General features: G+C 42.2%; 2 protein-coding genes across 2 annotated transcripts in view; one reads left to right on the top strand and one right to left on the bottom strand.

Moving 5' to 3' along the window:
* SYN3 (synapsin III) overlaps positions 1 to 16,232 on the top strand; it is a 505,196-nt gene that overhangs the window by 134,999 nt on the left and 353,965 nt on the right. The gene's annotated exons all lie outside the window — the stretch shown is intronic.
* Positions 1 to 16,232, bottom strand: part of TIMP3 (TIMP metallopeptidase inhibitor 3) — a 56,756-nt gene that overhangs the window by 6,863 nt on the left and 33,661 nt on the right. Inside the window, exon 2 of the mRNA XM_007540048.3 lies at positions 8,187 to 8,269. Within this exon, the coding sequence (XP_007540110.1) occupies positions 8,187 to 8,269 (83 nt within the window). The remainder of the gene's footprint in view (positions 1 to 8,186; positions 8,270 to 16,232) is intronic.

Here is a 16,232-nt window from a genome sequence, read left to right as displayed (position 1 = left end):
ACCAGCAGAAGGATCCCAGTTCGAGCCCCCAGCTCCCCACCTGCAGGGGAGTTGCTTCACAGGCGGTGAAGCAGGTCTGCAGGTGTCTATCTTTCTCTCTGCCTCTCTGTCTTCCCCTCCTCTTTCCATTTCTCTCTGTCCTATCCAACAACAATAACATCAATAATAACTGCAACAATAAAACAACAAGGACAACAAAAGGGAATAAATAAATAAATATTTTTAAAAATTTTTAAAAGACTATAGAGTTTAAATGGGTCTATATGAAATTGTTATTATCTGGTCATTTTAATATAGTTTACCTAATGCCATGAATCTCAACTGGAGGCAATTTTACCCATATCCCAGAAGACAACTTTAGTTGCCACAACTGGGAGCATGATGCAGATGGTAGAGGCCACTGGCAGCTGTGGCTGGAGGCCAGAGAAACTGCTAGACATCTTCTAGTGGTAGGAAGTCCCCACAACAAAGAATTATCTGTGCTCATGTGTCAGTAGCACCACGGTTGAGAATTTCTGCCTTATCAATCTATTTAATCCCCATGACAGTGTTATGCAGTAGGGACTATATTGTCCAGTTTATGGATGAGGTGCCTGAACTACAGTCAGGTTAACTGGCTTGCATAAGACCATATGGTTAGTTCCATGTAGGGGAATCTGCTCCACAATCCACACTCTTAGTCACTAACCTATGCCCCTTCCCTCTGCTGCCTCCCAAGTTCATTTCCAAGGACATATGATGTGGGCAAGTGTCTTTAGGGCTACTATGGTGTGATCCCAATTGAGACTGTACTCACTGAGTGATTCCTAGTCAAATGCCTGTTACCTGGTCCAGTTCTGTGCTAACAGCTCTGTTAATTGTGTGAGCTGTTAGGGGTGAAATGTCACCCAATCCCATCACTGCCCTGTTCTTAGAGTTCACAGACACTGGAAAGCTGCTAGTTTGGGTTTATCCCAAGGGTTTTCAGCAGGACAATGTCTCTACTTTACTTTCTGGCATGCATTATTAACTTACTTAAGGTAATTAATAAAAAACCAGACATCACCTCATTGGTGTCTCATCTAAGTGCCTCCCTTTCAATCTAATGAGCTGTTTTATTTTTCTCCTCATCTTTTAAGTGGCGACAGGTTGGCAGGGGTAGGTGGTCCACAAGGACCTTTGTCTCATAAAGGGTCTTTTGGACCCAAAAAAATTCAGGAACTTCAGCCCTGTTTAAGAGGATCACTGTTCTAATTGTGTGCAACCATCAGTGCAGATGGTTTTAATTTACCTGGCCTCTCTGCTTAGCTTTACTTCTCCCAAGAGGCTCACCAGCTGAACAAGGAAACATAGCCAGGAGCTGTCAGAAGGGTTGTCCACACTTGTTTTCATTTATGCTGCAGAGGGGGCAGGGTGGTGTCAAATCAGAACCCCTGCTTCCTCAGTGATGGATGGTGGTACTCTGGTTTTAACAGGAACCATGCTTAGGAGTACCACTGTGCACATGTCCTCAACGATGGTCTTTGAAGACTTTCCTCTCTTCTCATCTCTGTGTGCAAAAACTCATTTAGGTGTAGATGGATGTTCTTTAAGAACATTAGGATATTTTTTCCCAGCATCAAAAAAAAGCATCACTTCCCTTCAGGGGTACAAACACATTCAGTCTTATTGTTTACTGACTCTTATAGGTGCTCTCTCTCTAACCTCTCCCATCTCATTTAGATAGTGTTTCTGAATACTAATTAGTAGTCATAAGTAGAGATGACAGATAATGGTCTAGGTAAGAATGGAGATAGCAATTTTGGAAAGGGGACAAGGAAGAAAATTCCCAATTTCTCCTATGATCTAAACTGGGTAAAATATGCCCTCACCACTCTTGAAGACTGGAAAAAGAGTTGATCAGATATAAAGGATCAAAGCAACTGAGGAAATATTTGTGTATATTCAAGAGTAAAGATACAGCAGAATCTCAGTCACGACTAAAAATTCTGTAGTCTTAGATTAAAGACCATCTAGGAATTTTAACTACTTAAGAAGTATTATGAAGAAATGTTTTAACTCAATAGTTGCTTTAGGGCATCTGGGTCCAGACCATTGGAGCCTCAATTTATTCCATGTCTTACTTTCCCCTTGTCTTCTCTTTGCTTCATGGGTGAAGCTCAAGCTCATGTTTTAGTCTGGTGTCATAAATAGCTCAGTAAGAACCAAACTCATTGAAATCAGCTTGTTGTTGCTGCTGTTTGGGGTTATTTATTTATTTATTTGCCTCCAGGGTTATTGTTGGGGCTCAGTGCCTGTACTACGAATCCACTGCTCCTAGAGGCTATTTTTCCCCTTTGTTGCACTTGTTGTTTATCATTGTTATTGTTATTGCTGTCATTATTTTTAGATAGGACAAAGAGAAATCAAGAGAGGGGGCTCTAAGTGGGATCCTTATGCTGGTCTTTGCTCTTTGCACCAGGTGCTCTTAACAGGCTGTGCTACTGCCCAACCCCCTGCTGCTGCTTTTATTTACTTATAATGAGAGAGGGACTGAGAGTGAGAGAAAGTCAAGAGCACTGATCCATCATTTGTAGTGCTAAGATCAAATCTTGGACTTCATGAAAATAAGGCATGTTCATCTACCTTCTCGATATGCACTGTTACATTTGAGTTTGGGGGCACTTTTATTTTAGCATGGCTTCTAGCACTTGCACAGGATGTGAAATTGTTAATGTGTTACAGATGACCAACCAATACTGCTACCTTTTAGAATTCACTAAGAAAATTTCAAAAGGTAAATTCTACTCTGATCCCCTTCCTTTATAATAATCCTATCTTAACCTAACTATTGATCCTAATAGTATCATTAGTTCTGTAGTCATAGAGACCTAGAATTAGTTTAACAAATTTAACAGGGTTCTAGTAGGTTATTAATGTACTGAAATCATAAAATTATAAGAATGAGAAAGGACATTAATTTTAATGTTATTCAGCTGATAATACAGGGTGGGGAGGGGTTGTAGTTAAATCCTGGTTCTAGAAACAGACTGTGTTTGAATTTTGTCTCTGCTACTTAATAGCCACATAGGAAGTACTTTGGCCTTTTTTGGCATCAATTTTTTCATCTGTAAAATGGGACTAGATACTTCATAAGATGTTTTTGAGGATAGCACCTGACACAACACTTAGTAAGAGTTTACTTAAAACAAGCTATATTAAACTTCATAATGACAGATAGAAGGGTTTGGTCTTTTTCCCACATGTTGACTCAACTTCACCTTTTAGTAAAGGTCATTAAATTTGGTTCAAAATATCAGACTTGAGCAAAGTGTCCCCAGTTTTATTGATTATAATTGACAAATTTAGATCATGTATATTTAAAATACACAATGAGATTTTTTGATATGTGTATTCACTGTGAAATAGTTACCTAATCAAACTAGTTAACATTCTATCCCCTCACTTCATTACCTTGTTGTGTATGTGAGGTCACTTAAGATCTACTCTCTTAGCACATTTCAACTATATAGTACACTATTATTAACTATGGTGACCCTGCTATATATTACCTCCTATAGTATTGAAACTCTGTGACCAGCATCTTTCCATTTCCCCCACCTCCTAGGCAGAGTTCAACATCTTTAAATTTCACATGAAAGTGAGCTAGTTACTATGAGCCTTTGTCCGGCTTATTTCACCTAGTATTATAACCTTCAAGTTCATTCTTGTTGACACAAATTAAGGGTTTTCTTCCTTCTGAAGATGCATACCCCACTGTGTGAATGGGTAGATAGATTGATTGATTAGTTTTGCATTGGTCTCTATAAGCCTCTGAGCCTCTCAGATGTTCCAAAAAACCAACTTCTACACAAACTTCCATGAAGTTAGTTTCTCTTGGGGTAAAAGTGAAAATATAAAAAATATATAAGAAAAATGTTTCTCAGTCTGGGATGATTTCCATAATTTTATGGAATGTCTAGCCTTCACATTGATAACATAAAAGTCACCATTATGACAAATATGTCTGCCATCCCTACCAATAATCAGTGCTGTGCTGCATGCTGCTTTTATATCACATATTTGTTTATGTATTCTCATTCACAGATAAAGCAGTTGATATTCAGAAACATTAAAAAATTAACTAAGATATCAAGTGCAGGGTCTTTATACATAAAGACACTTTATCTTACAGAATATACTATTCATCTAGGAAGACAAAGCACATGAGAATAGTGTCAGTCTAAAGTCACAGGCAGTGGAGGAAGGAGAATCATTCCCTGTGGGCTGTGGGTGGTCACAGAGGTTTCCAGCTGGAGCTTCAAAGGCGAAACCCTGCTATTGCTCAGTTGATTAGACAAATCATTGAAGGAAGGAAGTCCCTGGGGGGCAAGCATTCCAATTGCCCAGATCTGTCCTGCCAGGAGTCAGGACAAGCTAAACACATGACCAGCAGGTCTCCCCATGGAACCATCACAGAACCGACTGGGACATAGTGTCCCCTCACGTGCTGTCCCCTGCAGCCAGCCTGAAAGCATGTCTCCAATGCACCAACTGAAGTTCAGACAAAGCAGACTACTTTCTCCTAGTTACTGAGAAGGTGAAATCCCCATTCTGGCAGCTTCTACCTTTACACTATAGCCTTGTGCCCCAGGAAATCCAAATCTGGTTTTCAGTGAGCTCCTTCAACACTCTAACAACATTCTAATTTCCTTCCATCACACATGCACACATACACACACACCAGAGGGGTCTCTGCATACTCAAGACATGCCTGAGAAGCAGAACAGAAGCTGTGGAAAATGACATATGGGAGAGGGTCTGCCTGCCTTTCATCTGGACAAGAATTTGCTGGGGAAAGGGTAGGAACTCAAAGAGAAAAGAGAGGTCAGGCAAGGTGGCTGGAGTCTCAAGTTTTAAAGTTCCTTTAGTCCACTCTAAGGGAGCCCTTGCTTACCCTGTCTGACTCTGAGGTAGACTCTAATTCACTAGAACAAAGCCACCCCAGGGCCTTCTGCCAAAGTGCAGGAGGCTTGCTTCTCTGGCTCTCCCATTTCCCTTTCACAGACATTTCCCCCAAAATACCTTTTGCAGAGTCATGAGCCATGCAGCTGCATGACAAACTCACAATCTCAAACTAACTTTTTTTCTCCCTGGGGGCAGGGAGGGGTGTTAGCCCTCTAGCCCATCAAATGAGCAGACCTGATGATGTTACACAGCTCTGTAATCTTCTAGGTAAATACACTGTAACTTTTATTCAGGTTGCCACTTTGTAGTCACTTAATCTAGACTACTACATAACGTTTCCAAGTCTCACTATTCTTACCTGGAAAATAGTGGATAGCATATATCCATTTCACAGAGTGGTCATGAATACTGAGCCAAGCAAAAGTTTAGCAGAATGCCTGATGCACAGAAAAATTGCTCAATAAATGGTACATATATAGAATCTTACATTCCTTTTGTATATTATTAGTATTATTATTATTTGCCTCCAGAGTTATTTCTCACTGGAATTTGATGCCAGCACTATGAATCCACTGCTCCTGGCAGCCATTTTTTTCATTTATTGGGTAGGACAGAGAGAAATTGAGAGAGGAGGGAGAGATAGAGAGGGAGAACGAAAGATAAGATACCTGCAGACCTGCTTTGCCACTGTGAAGTCCCCCCCCCCCCATTGCAGATGGGAAGTCAGGGCTTGAACCCAGATTCTTGTGCAGGTCCTTGCACTTCATACTATGTGTGCTTAATGTGGTGCTCCACCGCCCAGATGTGAATCTTACATTCTTTATAACAGATACTAACTTTATAGACCCATCCATAGTAACAGGGGAGGAATAAAAAGGAAAGAAATGAGACAGTTGAATGGTTTATTCCTACACCCTGCATCTTCTCTGATTAGTACGCTGGTACCTAGAAATGAGAGAATCTAACAGCCTCTCTGCTCATGACCAGTTCTCTGGCTCTTCTAATATTACTCTAATATGAACGGTAGAGTTTTACAAAGCATCAGACAGTGACTGGTAATCAAACTGAGATAGTAGAGAGAGATTTGGGGAACCCTGTGAAGACTACTTTTCCTGAGAAGGAAACCTAACACTTTGATTTAGGAACCTCCTGGCCTTTAATGAAATGCATGAGTCAGGTAAGACATTGTCTTCTTAAGCCCCTATCAGAAATGAAATCACAGTTTTTATTTTCCAGTGCCCCATACCTAGCATGTTAGCAGCATGAAGAGTGATAAATGTAGTGTAAAAACACTGATCTGGGAGTGCATGCGTGTGCTCTGGTGCTAATGGCCAAACAAAAGTTATTTGGCTTCTAAACATGCCCCAGTATGATGCAAAGCAGAGGAAGTGGCACTTTCTACCTCAGGGAAGAGTTTAGGTGAGGGTCGCATATAGTTTTCCAGGCTCTGAAGGCAAGAGAAAAGCCAGGCAAATTGGGAAGCCACTGCCTCCCAGCTCTCCTTTCCACTCTCTGCTGTCCACAGGTTTTTTTCACAATGTGATGGATTATTCCAGCTCAGGCAGGGAATGTATTCTCTGAACCTCTGCTTTTGTCTAATAGGCTCTGGCATTTGCTTGTTGCTTGCCAGGGTTTGGTAGTTGTAGCTCTTGTTGGTTTACCCATATGTCCATTCTTCTCTCCCCATGGTCAGATGAAGACATAAACTGGTCCTATGACCATGTTGGGCAGCCAAGGGCAGGTGGCCAAGGCCAACTCTGGACATTGCATAACCAGAAAGCTGTGGATATTTTCAAAACTGAATCCAAAGTAGCAGGTTAGACAAATCTAGTACATCTAGAGCTCAGACCTCATAATGTAGTAATAATGATCTGGAAAGGTTTTAGATTAATGGGGTGTTACCTTCCTTTTCTCATAGATAGAAAAGCATGCACTGAATCCCTATTACACACCATCTCTTGTCCTAATTGCCGGGGCTAGAAAGCTGAGCAGAGGGTATAAGGGCTGACTACTCCTTTGGTTCTAACCACATGCTTACTGTCTTGAACTTCTGATCAGCAGTGCATGTGTCTTCTCTTCTAATCTGACTGTGGTCCCTAAACATACCAGCTCCTTGTCTTCCTTATGACCACCATGCCTCTGAGCAAAGAGCCCTGCACATCAAGAAATACTTACAACATGGGCTTAGACGTTGGTTGCTGAGATATTCAGGATAAAGCCTCAGTCATATCTACTAAAGCATACATAGACACCTGAGAGAGAGATTGAAGGAGACCACACCACCAAAGTTTCCAGGCTCAAATTTGGACCATGCACATGGTAAAGTAGCAATCATGGTCTCTTTCAATCTCTCAACCTCTCTGTTTCTATTAAAAAAAAATACAGCATTATCAGAGCACTTAGAATGTGAAAATTCCTCAGTCAGAAAGGCCTATAAACATTCTTAGCAGGAAAGGGACAACTCCAAGGTAAGTAAGGTTTTTAGGTGTGGATCTGATTAGGAAGCTAGGTTTTGGATCTGATATATTTGTTTTCTTAAGGAGTACTTCTTTAATGTGTTTCATAAAATTAATATCCAGCAATGTGAACATACTTGGTCAGTAGGGCTCACTCACCAGCTAGGATGTAAGTTTTTGAACTCAGAAAAGGGGTATAGTTCTGAATTTAGGATGAGGAACCTGGGAAAATCACAAGTTCAGTGTCGATTAGAGGAGTTATGCCTGCATTGTAACTTCAGTGTCAGCACCAAACCTGTATTGTCAAAACTCATAAAGTCAGAGTTTAGAAGAGCCTATAGAAAAAATAAATCTAGTGTCCCTTACACACACACACACACACACACACACACACACACACACACACACACACACACACACACTTTTTAGGTGGGAGTATTATGACCAGGCTTCTTATCTGAAAGGGCCATTGATTCTCATAATTACCAACTAATAAGACTGCTGTATCATTTCAGAGTCTAAGCTTCTAACAATGTCCTTCCTGTGCTGGCTCTGAGATGAAGCAACCACCAGGCCCTCCTCCTCTTCACCTCAACTCTTTCTGCTATCTGAGAAATGCTTTTATGCTTTTTTTTTTTCAGCAAGGGAGAAGATTTGAGGCTAGGGATAAGACACTAAGCAACACACATTTCAGTGCCAACCTACCTTGCCTCACTTGGCCCGGACTGTCCTGGCAAAAACAAAACAAACAAATGCACAAACAAACAGGAACTCTCCAGAACTGGGCTGCTGTCACTCACTCACCTTCATCTGCTTGATGGTGTAGACCAGAGTGCCAAAGGGCCCTTCCTTCACCAGCTTTTTCCCCACCACCTTTGCCCGGATCACTGTAGAAAAAAAAAACAGACAGATACAAGGAGGAGGTTAGAAAGGTCTGAACCATATCAGGAGTGCATCTCAGTTCTTCTCTTCACTATGTTTTCATCTCAGGGACTAAATGTCTTTCTTCTAGTCTAATCTTTCTTTAAAAATTTTTTTTCTGGGAAGTAGTTCCCATATTCTAACTGAATTCTGCCCTGTTGCTACCTAAATAGTCATGGCTGTTACTCTTACAGTCATACATGAGTCAGGATCCCAATGAACCCATGGCCCCTGAAGACCTTCTTTGCCAGTATTAGACTATTGGCAAAGTTAGTGATTTAGCTGAGACAGCTCAAATTGGGAGTTGGCAAGTGACTATCTCCACATCTACTGTCAAAACAGGAGATTGGAAAGCTTGCTCTAGATTCTGCAGTCATCTCTGTTCCTAACTTCATAGTAATATCCCTGGCAGAGAACCACACTGACTCCCACAGGCAAGTTGTAACATCTTAACTATCAGGCATATATCTTCTAGGACTTTACAGTTGATTCATTCTGGATTGCCATGGTTCCATCTTCTGCTGCATCATTAACATAGAAGTTATAATAAAAAGTGAGTCTCTGCTTTATAGGGGAGGGGGAAAATAGCCAAATGAAATTACTTTCTCCACTCCCCCCTGGGTTACCGCTGGGGCTCAGTGCCCGTGCTACAGATCCACTGTTTCTGGTGGCCATATTTTTTCCCACTTTTTTTTTTAGGTAGGACAGAGAGAAATTGAGAGAGGAGGGGGAGATAAAGAGGGAAAGGACACCTGCAGACCTGCTTCACATTTTGCAAAGCTTCCCCCCTCCAGGTGGTAAGCCAGGGGCTAAAACCCAGATACTTTTTAAGATCCTTGAGCTTTATGCTATGTGTATTTAACCAGATGCATCACCACTTGGCCCTGGATTTCTTTAATAATCTTTCCTAACTCCCAAATGGCTTGGCTTCCTCTAGTCATAACACATCAGAAGCAGACCTGTCCCATGAAGCTGGATATATCTGCAAGATTTTGTATCCATAGTGAGCCACTCACTTCCTTTCTGGCCACGAAATGGCCTGAGTTTGGAACCTTTTCATCTGAGAATAGTTCAGTATGAAGACAGTACAGGGTTTTTTTGTTTGTTTGTTTATTTGGTTGGTTGGTTGGTTTGGTTTTTTATAGTCAGGAAGTAACGTTTGAGTTGAAGTTCCTTTTCTGTATGGTTTCAGGCAACCCCTCTGTTCCATGAGCTCTTTCCAGCAAAGGCTCTCTGATGTCCTGGACCCAGTACCCCTCCTAAAGTAGCTGACAAGTAATGTACTTATGATAAGTGGAGTAGAGCTTGACATGGCAATGAAGAATGGGCTCAGGATATGGACTGCCTATTTTCAAATCCTAACACTGCTACTGTGTGACCTTAGGAAAGCTACTAAACCTCTCTGAGTTTGAGTTTTCTAATCTATAAAGAGAAGGATAAGAAAAATACATTATAAAAGTTGCTGTGAGAGCTAAACATAAGCACTAAAAACTGTGTAGAGCCTAGCCCATGCCCTGTGTTTGTTGTCATAGTAAGTATTTATTTTATTTTATTTATTCCCTTTTGTTGCCCTTGTTGTTTTAGTTATTATTGTTGTTGTCGTCGTTGTTGGATAGGACAGAGAGAAACGGAGAGAGGAGGGGAAGACAGAGAGGGGGAGAGAAAGATAGACACCTGCAGACCTGCTTCACTGCCTGTGAAGCAACTCCCCTGCAGGTGGGGAGCCGGGGTTTGAACTGGGATCCTTATGCCGGTCCTTGTGCTTTGCGCCACCTGCGCTTAACCCGCTACACTACAGCCCGACTCCCGTCATAGTAAGTATTTCTGTTGTTACTTTTCCCATATTGGAGCCAAGGCCGGGGGATCTCCCTAGGTCACCTTAAAGCATTTCAGGAAAAGACAGAAGAGCACCCTTAAACTGGTAAGAAGAAACATACCGTGTGTGTGTGTGTGTGTGTGTGTGTGTGTGTGTGTGTGTGTGTGTGTGTGTGTGTATTTTAATTACTGGAAATCCTGACTGTGCATTAACTCACATGACTCCAAAAGTAAACTTCAAGGCCAAGTAAGGCTGAGGTAGAAATGACAGCACAGAGCTCAATCCAGTGGTGCCCTAAAAATACTGACCTAAAATTAAATACCATTATTCTCTCCCAAATAGATTCACACAGTCTTCCAAAGCAAAATTAGTACAACTATTTAGTCTGCAAATTAATGTGCTTTTATTTGCTTCAGTTTCTTCCCTGCAATTATAGTCCTTGCTATTTCGTACTTTTCCTGTTTGGGCACTAAGGGAGCTCCCTGGCCTTCACTAGCAGACAGGTGTGTGTGTGTGTGTGTGTGTGTGTGTGTGTGTGTGTGTGTGTGTGTGTGTGTGTGTGTGTGTGTGTGTGTTAGTTGTCCAAACTTGGAGTTGGCAACAAGTTTACTATCCCTACTACTTTGAGGTGGCACTTAAAAGTTAGCCTTACAGATAGAAGAAATGGACACAGGCACCTTTTATTCTCCTTCCTGTGGGAAAGTGAATGCCCCACCCCTCACTGCATGCACCCATAGTCCTCTAGCATGAGTGGACATGGGTATGAGTGGACATGGGCATGAGTGGGATTGAGTGCTGGGAGGTTAGCAACAAGGAACATTTCCTACCTCTACAGTACAGTCTAGTGGAGAGACAGAGTTTAAAAGTTCATGGCTAGAGGACTGATCTCCAAATTATGACAAGCACCAGTCAAAGAAGAAGGGTTAAGGTGTAGTCTAGAACTGTTCTCACTGAAATGAATATATGCCAAATTTAGACTCTGGATTCTGTTCTTCTTCATATCCTGTTCACAGCAGCACAAATCTCCACGATGCAGAAGTTGATTTAGATTTATAGTAGGTGGGATAGTACTTAATACAATGTGCACACACACTAGCCCATCCCTCTCTAGCTAAAGGCTCTATGCAATGCTTTTTCTGACTTACAGTATGAATTTTAAGATAGCAATGACTCATAAGGTGTATCAGACCTACAAGTTAGTGGAATCCACCCCCCCCAAATGAACGCTATGGAGGCTGCTCATCAATTGTCCAGCACTGGGCGGGGGGGGTGATGGAGATGGGGAGAGTCTGAACTGAACTGAGCTGAGCACTTACTTGTGTCCCTAGTCCTAGACTTGGACAAAAGAGGGATCTGAAAGTGTTAAAAAATTATGCCTACCCCCATGGAAACACAACCAGAAAACACATAAGAGTGGCTGGCTAGTGGTGCACTTAGTAGAGCACACATGTTACAGTGCACAAGGTCCCAGGTTCCAGCCCCTTGTCCACACCTTCAGGAGGCAAGCTTCATAAGAGGAAAAGCAGTGCTGAAGGAGTCTCTCTTTCTCTCTCATTTTCTCTCTGTCTCTATTAAAAGTAAATAAATAAATAAAACAGTTTAGTGAAAAAGAAAACACACAAAGAAGGAAGGATGCCTTCACCAGCTTGTCTGTCATCAGATGTCTATTTCCCAACAGAATGACAAACGAAGGGTTCTTTCTGAGGCCAGAGTACAGCAGGATGCCCAAAATCTTTCCATGGGATATCTACTGATTACATTAGATAATATATTTTTGCACCTGTCTACCCCCCAACTGTCAGCTGTGATAATGATCAGAGAAGAAGACTCCCTGACAAGCCTCAATGACCTGTACAGTCCCTTGACCACCCCATTACCCTCTCCTAATCACTTCAAACACACACATTCTCTAGTAATAAGAATCTGCAAGCAACCACTATCAGCAAGATAATAGGATTTCATCTGTTTAGCTCCCCAGCAAGATTTTCAAGGAAAAAAAAATCCAAGAAACCACAAGCTCCACAATCCTTAAGGTTTCTAGCAATACTGTCAGTCTCAGGTTTATTATACTGATTAATTATATGAAAGAATGTATATGTAAAAAGGCACTGTGCAGCCCTGAAGCTGAACAGATGACAGACTGGTTGACTTGCTGGTGATTACTTGTGGATTCTTTAAATACACTAATCAAAGATAGCAAGGATCCCAAGTGGACTCTTGTGATTTGGCATTTCCTCATCCCCATAGGACCCCTTTCAAGGCCTTCCTCAATTATTCCCTGCCTTTCTAGAGACACTAAGGCTTTCCCTCCTCAAATATGATGCCCATATTTGAGGAGGGGAAGCCTTAGGAATGACGTGTGGTGAGCAGAGAAGCCTGAGGAACCTGTTCTAATTGGATCCTCAGGTCATCAGTTTTTCTGCCACCACAACCCCAAACTTCAAAAGTGCCTCTGAAAATCCTGGGAACTGAAAGATGGGTTCAAAAAAGCCATTAGAGAAGTGACCATGATTCCTTAGAATGAATAGGAATGGGGGACACAGCAGCCCTGAAGTCAGTGCCCCTTCATTGGGGTCACTGGATACCCTTGGACTTATCACTTCCTAACCCAGCTTTAAAGTTGGGATGATGATTACCAGCCCCAACATGTCCTTATGATGCCTTAAATCAACTGCTCCCTCACCCCCAGACTGTTCTGCTCTAGGTCACAGATGCCCTGTACTAGTGCCAGGTCTTAGCAGCAGCAGGGCCAGGGTAGTGGCTCAGCAATAGAGCACATGTCTTCCATATGCATTCAGTCTGGAATTTCCATGCCTCCATACAGTTGACAGCAGCCACATCTTCACACTCTAATCCAGAACTCTTATGACCTTTATCTAAGAATCTGTATCTTCAGGAAAGTCAAAGAAGACATCTCGAATTTAGCCTGCCTCAAACTGAGCTGCTGATAATGGTTCCCCCTCCCAAAGTTGGTCCCCCTATCTACTTTTCCATCTTTAGAAAATGACCGCTTGCTCCACCCCAGCACCCCAGACTCCTTACTCCTCCTCTGTCACCTTAAATCCTCCTGTCCTGGACCTTTGCCCTTGCAGCCTCCTGCTAGGCAAAAAAAAAAAAAAAAAAAAAAACTCTTCCTTCAGTAGCATGTGACTCTTTTCTCACATCTTTCAAATGTCACCTGGTCAGGAGAGCCTCTAGAAGCCCTGTGAATTTCATATGTCCCCCAACTAGCCTTACAGTCTTCTTGGAACATTAAACCCCTAATATAAGTTGAATAGAAAGCCTGAGGTGACCTGCAAACAGAGGGTGATTTAAAAAAAGGGGATAAAAAAGTTTATTCCTATGGGTAAATGCTGGAAAATACCCTAATCTTTCTGAGCCCTGATAAATGAGAAGGGGCAAATGGCAGTTCTCAGTTTATAGAGTCAGATAAGCATCTGTTCAACTGTCATTTATTGAGTACCGTGCTAGGCTCATTGGGACTCGGAGATCAAGGACACTCGGAGGAACTCAAGAACCAGAGCTAAGGAATATGGACAGGGAAGCAGGTGAATGATTTTCTTGTACGGAGAGCATGACAAAGGAAAATTTATGAATGACACAATGGGTCAAGTCTGTCTCTGGGGAGGAATGATAGCCCTCCCCTGCTCCCCCCAGAGGTGACAGAAGATCTGGGCCTAAATCCATCCCGGAGATGAAACTCAGTTTGCTTTATCTGAATCCAGAGGAAGCAGACGCCTGGCTGGACTACCTCCTGCCTTTCCCTTCTGCCTTCCTTTCCCAGAAGATGGCCCTAGAAAACAAGAGGGGTGTGGGGCAAGACAGCCTGTGCAAAGAAGAATGTATCTGGAGAAATCTCACAAATAGGTTCTTCTAGTATCCTCTCTGATGCCTGGGGATACTTCTTTCTTGTCAATTTCAAAAGCCCCTTTTGATGTCAAAGCCACCACCAAGACAGTTAAGGGACACTCCCAGTCATTATAGGGAATCTTCAGTCCAATGCCTGAATAATTGTTTCTGTTAAGCACAAATATTAATCTTGGTTTTATTTAAGCAGGTTGTCTTGGCAAGTAATGAACCCCTGTAGCTAAAAATATGCCCCTTCACACACTCTTTCTCTCTCTCCCTCTCTCAGAAAAAAAAAAAATCTGGAGAGCTGCAGATCTTTTCAACCCAAGTTTCCATCTCAGGGAAAGCTATTAAAAGCCAGAAGGATATTAAAACCTCTTTGCAGAGAGCCTTTATTTTTTTTGCTTCTCACTGCCTGCCTTGTATTCTGGGGTCCCCCTCAACAAGGCTGTCCTGAGGGGACCCTGCCCTGGGCCTCTTGGCAAGGGGGGAGGAAGCAAATTTGGGCTCCTACTCTCCCCATCTTGTAAACTCTGTGAATTTCTGCTAGAGCAGTCCAGGAAACATGCAGGGGTCCTGCTGACATCTGTTGTATATGAAATGAAGGGACTAGGGTGGGGGTAGGAGAACAGGGAACATAGTACCAGAAAGGTCAAGTTTGCATGGAACTTTGAGATTATCCAAAAAGGAACATAAACAATCTCTGCATCTCACTCCTACTTCGTGAGTTATTTTAAAAGTGTTGACCTCAAATTTAAACTGTCAAAGGACAAAACTTAAGAATCACCACCCAGGCATATACCTATATTTGGGAGTGATACATTTCGTTTCAAATCTGATCATATATAGTGTCAACTACCCTCAGTTTCTCCCTGTGGCCACAGCAAATTTCAGAGAAAGATGTACTTCAGAGCATGTCAAAAATTCCAGGGCTGGCTGCCCTCCCACCCCCATTCAGAGATGACCTGCCTGCAGAGTGAGTACCAACTTAGAAAGAGAAAGTGAGGTGGGCAGTGGCACATCCAGTTGAGCACACGTTTCCATGTGCAAGGACCTGGGTTCAAGCCCCCCCACACACATCCAATTGCAGGGAGGAAGCTTCACTAGCAGTGAAGTAGATCTGCAAGTGTTTCTCTTTCTACTTCCCTCTCTGTCTCCCTCACACCTTCAATTTCTCTTCATCCTATCTAATGAAGAAACAAGGAGAACAGAAAGAAAAAAAATGATAAATAGTCACTAAGAAGAGTGATCAGGTCAATTGATTTTGCAGGCACTGGACCCCAATGATAACCCTGGAGGCAACAAAAATTGTTTTAATTTTAAAAATGTTTTAAAAAGAAAGAGAATGTGTTTCTATGAGCTGGGTTTCTAAGTGGTAGTAAGGTGGTTGCTCCAAAGTATGCTCTCTAAGCATCTTTGTGAATTCTTCTCTGCAAAGCATGCTCAGGAGGGGACTGCCAGCATCCCAGAGTATAGGAAGTGGGAAAGGCAGTTCTTACTCTCTAGGACACAGTAGGAGCAAGTTCCTCCACTCATACCCCACCTGAGCTTCCCTTGGCTTCACACTATCTACAGAATTAGATGCAAAGTTTACAGGACTCTCCAGAGCTAGGACCTCGCCTCAGATTCACTCCCCCCACAGCCTGTCCTGTGATAACCCTTGTGTCAGTGAGAATGACTTCCTATTGGGGCACAAGTATATATTGCCTTTCTTCCAGCAAGACTCACCCAAATAAAATGCTACCTTCTCCAGGAAGCCTTCTCTCTCCAGATCATGCTGGTTCCTCTTATCTTCTGCTGTCCTGCCTCTCTTCCTCCTTTCCTTCTGTCCTTCCTTCCTTCCACCCATCTTTCCTTCCCTCCTTCCTTCCTTCTTTCCTCTCATCATTTTTGCTTATTCTCTAAGTTAAATATCAGTACTTTGGCATTTATTAGATAGAGATATTAGATATTAAGGACTCATTTAGGACTTTGACTCAACACACACTGCCTGTAATGTTGTAGCGGTTCCCAAAAATGTTTATTGGATAAATAAATAAAGCTTCAGGATGGAATAAAAAACATGATAAAGGAAGGCAGAGGTATAGATGGCTTCATATTTAGGCTCTTGAAGTAGAGAATCAAAAGCCCTAGTCCCTATGGATCACCCAGAAAATATGGATCCCAAATAAGGAAGAATCATATCCAAAGAAAGTGAATTCTGGGAAGTTGTTAGAGGAGTCACCAGTTCACATGTCTTTGTGGAGGGTCAGTATCCAAACTCC

The sequence above is a fragment of the Erinaceus europaeus genome, chromosome 7, assembly GCF_950295315.1.
Source record: "Erinaceus europaeus chromosome 7, mEriEur2.1, whole genome shotgun sequence".
NCBI lineage: Eukaryota > Metazoa > Chordata > Mammalia > Eulipotyphla > Erinaceidae > Erinaceus > Erinaceus europaeus.
The sequence above is the reverse complement of the archived record's forward strand: the minus strand, read 5'-3'. Positions and strand labels throughout refer to the sequence as shown.